General features: G+C 38.8%; 1 protein-coding gene across 1 annotated transcript; it reads left to right on the top strand.

Moving 5' to 3' along the window:
- Positions 1 to 2: 2 nt before the first annotated feature.
- Positions 3 to 6,086, top strand: bloc1s6 (biogenesis of lysosomal organelles complex-1, subunit 6, pallidin). The gene is made up of 6 exons (XM_038701083.1): positions 3 to 144; positions 378 to 450; positions 1,791 to 1,950; positions 4,543 to 4,630; positions 4,737 to 4,823; positions 4,976 to 6,086. Exons 2-6 carry the CDS (start codon positions 387 to 389, stop codon positions 5,093 to 5,095), a joined length of 519 nt encoding a protein of 172 aa, XP_038557011.1. The 5' UTR covers positions 3 to 144; positions 378 to 386; the 3' UTR covers positions 5,096 to 6,086.
- Positions 6,087 to 7,585: the final 1,499 nt, after the last annotated feature.

The raw sequence follows: 7,585 nt of genomic DNA, 5'->3' as shown, positions 1-7,585 counted from the left end.
CATGATGACGCAGGAGTCACATGACGTTTTCTTCAGACGCTGCAACAAATCCAAAGTCTTTTGCTGCTGTCTCTGTTCTGCTCTTGGTCAACAGAATTACTAAACTCATCACACACAGTTACTGTTTAATAGACAGTCAGACGGGTAAGATGGCGTTGGCTGAGGTGAAATGTTGCTGGCTGTCTGGTCGCTAACGTGTCAGTGCTGTAACGTTACACATTATGAGGCAGCTCAGCCAGCTAGCTAAACACTTCCTCAACGTTTTAGATGCTTGGTGTTGTGATAAGCTAACGTTATGACAAAGAGGTTAAACTGGTCATTTCCATGTGATAGAACTATAAGATTCATCTGTCTGATTGAGTGGTGCCTCTTTTCAGGCTTTGCACATGGAGGCAGAGGGGATGGAAGATGAAGGACAATCGTCCCAGAGTGAACTTCCACACAGTGAAGGTATGTGCGCTGATGCCTCACCTGATCTCTGCTGTCTACACCAGTCTGCCATAATATATGACTACGTTGCCTGAACTTCAGTATAGATTAGTTGAATTCAGCTGCAGCCCCGGTTTGCGCCTGTCAACTTGTGGTGGTCCAAATAATGTTTAATGTTAAAGGTTATGCATGCAGTTTATTTGATATATCTATTTAACATTTTGTACAGAGTGGTGTGGTTGGTGATAGATTAAAACAAGCTTAAAATCAAAGCAGCAGAAGCAGGGAGATATCCTGCCCTTTATTATAAGCCAAGCTCCAAAAACACTTGATTCTGCATGCCATCCTATAATGCAAGTCTTTGGTTATGCGGTGTTCATGCCATATTAGAGTTATGTAATTACCAGTTCCTGACTAGTAAATAGCATTTATGTCAATATCCAAGTCATGATTATGACAGAGATGTATTTTCTGAAAGCACTGATATATTTGACTTGTGACAAAAACAAAAACAAACATGGATTATGGATAATGTTTAATTATTAAACCACATTTAATGTATATAGTGTTGTCATCATAAAATTATTTTGCCATAACACAACTAACTCTGCAATCATATGACTAGCATAAGTTGTCTGTCATAAACATGGGAATGTTTTTCCTTTCTACCATCTCTCATTTAAAGTGGTTTCACCTCAAACTTCACACCCCCACGTTGTAACAATTGTAATTCTCCAAGCCCAAGTCAAGATAACCGTGAAATCCTGAAGACTTTAAAAAGCTTCTCCAGAGCCACGAATAATATTTCACAACCATTTGCATGCTGAGGCAGAACTCATGATGAGTAAATTCACATTTATTAGTAAAAACAGCATGTGCCCTGTTAATGCTTATACTGAGAAACAAAATAACAGAAACAGTCACTCATAAAACAGAATAACAGACAAACAAGTTATAGGCTCAGTCAGAGCAGTCACAGACAGATAGGGGTTGTTTAGGTAGAACAGCCATGAAATTACAGAGAGGTATACATGTTTTGATTTTTATGTGACATTGCAGGTTATGAGGTTGTTCATGAATCATTTTTGGCACAAGGTCAGGAACATCAACCAATGACTGCATTTATTTTGTGAAAAATAAATCAAGCATTTTACAATATCTTTAGTGCAATTTTCAGCCCTTTTTTATGTCAGAGACGTGACCTACTGTAGATCACTTAAAACAATGCAATCTTGTGCCTTTGTGGAGATAAAACTGCCGTTGGAACCCAAAAAAAGCCAGATAAGTGGTTAATTTATGGAAGTGACTTTTGTGACATAATACTCAATGCTATGCATGCTTTATTCTTAAATATTTGACAGATCTCCAGTTCGCTCTGCAGGAATCACTGTGTCTGGAGAGCTCAGCCCCTGTAGAGAAGGTGTTTGTGGATAAGAAAGCGGTTGACAAACTCACAGAGGGATTACTCTCTCACTACCTACCAGATCTACAGAACTCTAAACGAGCCCTCCAAGAGCTCACGTGAGTATTGTTTCATGAACATTACTGCAACACTTTATAAGACTCTTGTCACCAGTATTACGCCACCACAACATTTTAATAAGCACTGTCTCAGTCAGTCTGTTGGAAGGGGGAAACTGTGTGGCAGGGTAGTGGGCTAGTTTATGTCAGTTTAAGTCAAATTGAAGATTGTAGTTTCTGATTTCAGTTATACAGTGAGGAAAATAAGTATTTGAACACCCTGCTGCATGTCCACTGTGAGAGACATAATCTAAAAAAAAAATCCAGAAATCACAATGTATGATTTTTTTAAACTATTTATTTGTATGATATAGCTGCAAATAAGTATTTGAACACCTGTCTATCAGCTAGAATTCTGACTCTCAAAGACCTGTTAGTCTGCCTTCAAAATGTCCACCTCCACTCCATTTATTGTCCTAAATTAGATGCACCTGTTTGAGGTCGTTAGCTGCATAAAGACACCTGTCCACCCCATACAATCAGTAAGAATCCAACTACTAACATGGCCAAGACCAAAGAGCTGTCCAAAGACACTAGAGACAAAATTGTACACCTCCACAAGGCTGGAAAGGGCTACGGGGAAATTGCCAAGCAGCTTGGTGAAAAAAGGTCCACCGTAGCAATCATTAGAAAATGGAAGAAGCTAAACATGACTGTCAATCTCCCTCGGACTGGGGCTCCATGCAAGATCTCACCTCGTGGGGTCTCAATGATCCTAAGAAAGGTGAGAAATCAGCCCAGAACTACACGGGAGGAGCTGGTCAATGACCTGAAAAGAGCTTGGACCACCGTTTCCAAGGTTACTGTTGGTAATACACTAAGACGTCATGGTTTGAAATCACGCATGGCACGGAAGGTTCCCCTGCTTAAACCAGCACATGTCAAGGCCTCGTCTTAAGTTTGCCAATGACCATTTGGATGATCCAGAGGAGTCTTGGGAGAAAGTCATGTGGTCAGATGAGACCAAAATAGAACTTTTTGGTCATAATTCCACTAACTGTGTTTGGAGGAAGAAGAATGATGAGTACCATCCCAAGAACACCATCCCTACTGTGAAGCACGGGGGTGGTAGCATCATGCTTTGGGGGTGTTTTTCTGCACATGGGACAGGGCGACTGCACTGTATTAAGGAGAGGATGACCGGGGCCATGTATTGCGAGATTTTGGGGAACAACCTCCTTCCTTCAGTTAGAGCATTAAAGATGGGTCGAGGCTGGGTCTTCCAACATGACAATGACCCGAAGCACACAGCCAGGATAACCAAGGAGTGGCTCTGTAAGAAGCATATCAAAGTTCTGGCGTGGCCTAGCCAGTCTCCAGACCTAAACCCAATAGAGAATCTTTGGAGGGAGCTCAAACTCCGTGTTTCTCAGCGACAGCCCAGAAACCTGACTGATCTAGAGAAGATCTGTGTGGAGGAGTGGGCCAAAATCCCTCCTGCAGTGTGTAAACTACAGGAAACGTTTGACCTCTGTAATTGCAAAGAAAGGCTACTGTACAAAATCTTAACATTGATTTTCTCAGGTGTTCAAATACTTATTTGCAGCTGTATCATACAAAAAATCATACATTGTGATTTCAGGATTTTTTATTTATTTTTTTTTAGATTATGTCTCTCACAGTGGACATGCACCTACGATGACAGTTTCAGACCCCTCCATGATTTCTAAGTGGGAGAACTTGCAAAATAGAAGGGTGTTCAAATACTTATTTTCCTCACTATATGTTTTCCCCTAACAGGTTGAAGTTACTGATTAGTTAAGTCATCTGGTGAATAAGCTCTAAAAAGTGTGAAGGTTTTCTTTCCCATGTGACTTTTCTTTCCATGCCGATGTGGAAAAAAACTATGTGATCAAAGAATGATGTAAAGAGATCAATAAAAGCTTGAATATAGACAGCCGATGTTCTAAGAGAATCTGACTGAAGTTTAAATAGGCTTTTAACCATGCAAAGTTGCTTGTACATTATCTTTTCTATTCAATTTTATTTATATAGTGCCAATTCATAACAAAAGTTATCTCTTAATCGATTAGTTGTTTGGTCTATAAAATATCTGAAAATGGTGAAAAATGTCAATCACTGTTTCCCAAAACCCAAGATGATGTCCGCATATGTCCACAACCCAAAGATAATAAGTTAATAAGTCATAGAAAAGTAAATAAACCAGAAAACATTCACATTTGACAAGCTGAAATCAGAGAAATTGGAAATTTTTTCCTTAAAAAATGGCTCAGAACGATTAATCGATTATCAAAATAGTTGGCATTTAATTTAATAGTTGACAACTAATCGATTAATCGTTGCAGCTCTAGTCATCATGCATCAAGCAGAATATGGTAGTTAAAGGAGTTTCTGCCAGTGAAAACGTTTCAACATGCTGACGTTCACTTGTATGTAATAAATCATATAAAACAACCTGTGCTGTCTTTCACAAACATGTAACATTATGTAGGACAGATGAATGACTAGCATACATTAATCATTTCTACCTATTGACTCTGTCAGAAGTTTTGTCTTTAAACATGAGAAATGTTTTGGTGAGAGTGCACTTCATGACGTTTATTTCTTACTCTTCATTTTTGTCTCAACCAGACAAAATCAGCTGATATTGTTAGACACACTGGACCAAGAAGTCACCAAGTTCAGAGAATGTAATGCCTTACCGGACCTCAATTCACTGGTATGTTTGGATTGAATTATAATCTAACGTGGGCTCGTGTTGCTCTTGTTTGTACTCTCTACACCAGCCAGCAGGAATGTTTTCTAATCCTGTTTGTTGTCTTTAGTTTACAGAGGCAAAGGTTTACCACAATAAACTGGTGAACATAAGGAAAGAGATGATTATGCTACACGAAAAGACAACTAAACTAAAGGTATCTCTCATTTCAATCAGACTTAACATGAGTGTTTTTCAAACATTAGTTTAGTTGATGTCATGCTCAAAGATAAGGAGCAGATACTGGTTTATGGATGCAAATTAAACAGTGCATACATTGATCAAATATTCACTGTTGTTTTTTCTCAGAAAAGAGCTTTGAAACTGCAGCAACAGAAGCAGAAGGAGGCGCTGGAGAAGGAGCAGCAACGTGAGAAGGAGCTAGAGAGAGAAAGGCAGCTTATTGCCAAACCTGCTAAACGAACATAAGATCCCCAAGTATGGTTGGTCTATTAAAGGTCCATACAGTTGGTTTTGCATGTTTTAGCCTATTTATTATAGATCAGCTAGCCATATGTTACATTACTGCTGACCATTTTCCAAAGTGCAAGTATTTTAGATTTGGTTTGTCTTTGTTTCAGACAGTATTACTGAAAAGACAGTAAATGTCTGATTCATCTCATGATCATCTTACAGTATTTCTGCTTTTTTTTCTTGAGAACATGCTTGACTTTAGAAATGTGAGTTATCTGGAAGCTTGACTCCGGTTGTTCTTCACTTGTATGACGATGCTTACCCATCTTCATATCTATACTGCAGTAGGAAATAATTTTTAAATATGAAAGTGTAAAACAGTATTTATTGAAAGAAATAGGAAAGTGGCTATCCATAATTTAAGAAAAATCCATAGAAAATCTGTAATATGCTTTGGAAAATGGTTCTCTAATTAGACAGTATATGGGATTCTTAGTAAATGGGCAAAAACTTACAAAAATTCCGGTATGATCCTTTATGTCCGACAGTGCCAAGATCACCACAAACCAAAGACTAAATCATCAAATGCTGGTTCTTCCCAACATCAACCTCTGTTGACAAACACAAACCTGAACACTTACCTGTGAATTGAAAAAATTACTCAAAGAAACTTTTGCAGACAATGACCAGGAGGAGAATCACTGCTTTTGCTGTCTTTTGTTAAAGATAAAGTGTTAATATATGTTGTTGCTAGAGTGCTAAATGTTATTGGTATGTTGTTTAAATCGGATAGGTCTGCACTAAACCTACCTGACGGTATTTCTGCGGTCCAGATAATGTTAATAGATGATTATATACAGTATGTACCAAACTTTGCCCACACCATGCACAGCATCTGTAAATTTGTTAACAGACCTTTCAAGAAGCTTCTATGCACTACTTACGCCTGGAACTCCACTGTTTGTACAATTAATAATAAAAGCAAAACAAACTGGTTTGTAGTAAAGTGACTTACATTTTCTGGTTTTAGTACAACATGTTTTAAGTCATTCATACAATGTGTGTGAGGATTAGTGTCCACTGCTATTCACGGTTGCACACATGTAAAATGGGCTCTCAAGTGTTGTGTGCTTGAGTCATTTCTTCATGTCCATATCATGGTGCAAACCTCGCTCACATGCACGACTATATAAACTGTATTAAGCACAAGTCCACCAGGTGTCAGCAGAGACCAGAAGTAATTTCGCCTGATCTTGAGCTATGATGGCCAAGTGTGTACTGCAGGGCTTTTTTGCTTCAACTTTTCTGCATCAGCTGATGTAACTGATAAGCACACCTACTACCACAGGGGGATATGGCAGTGGAACAGTGGATAATGCACATGTACTTTGGTGTGAGAGATTTGGGTTTGATTCCAACTGTGACATATCCACCAATGTGTCCCTAAGCAAGACATTTAACCACTAGTTGCCCTAGAGGTGTATGACCTCTGACATATATATCAATTGTATGTCACTTGGATAAAAGCATCAGAGTTAATGTAAATGTAATATCTAATTAGTGAGTTAATCTAGTGAAATATTTGGTTTTAATGAAAACTTGCAGACTGTCTCCCATGCATTACACACAACTGTACATTTAGGATAGAAACTAGTATTTCACAGTCCTTGTTCTCTTCTGGCTTTTCATTACACACATCTAACAGGGATAGATAAACTGGCCATCTTGGATGCCAGGTGAACTGCAGTTAACTAGCTGGTAGAAAGGAGCGCTAGGGCTGATCATCTTGGTTTGTTGACTCTTGCCCTAGTTGGTTCTGATATCAACCTCAGTGTCCCCCCCACCCCGCAAACCTTAAATTGTCACTGAACTGGTAAACACCAGACAGATGTTTTCAACAAACAATGTGTCTTTTCAGACACATTTTATAGACCATTGTCATGTGCCCAGCATACAAACAGGAGTTTGTTGACAGAAAAGTAGGTTACATTCCTCTCTAGCCACACAACCATGTGTCTGTTTCAACCCCTCCAATTCACATAAAACTCTAATTTTACACTTACTACTACAGCAGGAAACTCAGTCAAAACCAACATGGTCTGGTCCACCCCTGCCCAGTCCCTTAGAGCGGAAACTGCACCACAGTGTGGCCATGGAAGGGTCCAAACTCAGAGAGGGGCAAACTGATTCCACACTGATGAAAGTGAGGCATGAAAACCACATTTTGAATGTAGTTATCAGCCCCTTGACTTTGGATTGTGTTTGACATTTTTTCTGTGTGTGTCTAAATACAGTGGCTCCATATATGAAGGCCTTTTTCAACACTAATTGCTGTTAGTTTTCTTGACTTTCCAAAACTGGGTCAGTGTAATGTGTAAAAAAGGAAAGGTTCTACTTGGGTTTTTTATCTATAAAAATTGTCTGGGGCTCATTGAAAGCAAAGACATTCCTAAAAACAAATAGGTGTTTGTAGGTGTAATTTTATTCATTATTATCATTATTGTC

This window comes from Micropterus salmoides, unplaced genomic scaffold (assembly GCF_014851395.1).
Source record: "Micropterus salmoides isolate LMB-PRFRI ecotype aquatic unplaced genomic scaffold, ASM1485139v1 Ms_hic_scaffold_6, whole genome shotgun sequence".
NCBI lineage: Eukaryota > Metazoa > Chordata > Actinopteri > Centrarchiformes > Centrarchidae > Micropterus > Micropterus salmoides.
The sequence above is the reverse complement of the archived record's forward strand: the minus strand, read 5'-3'. Positions and strand labels throughout refer to the sequence as shown.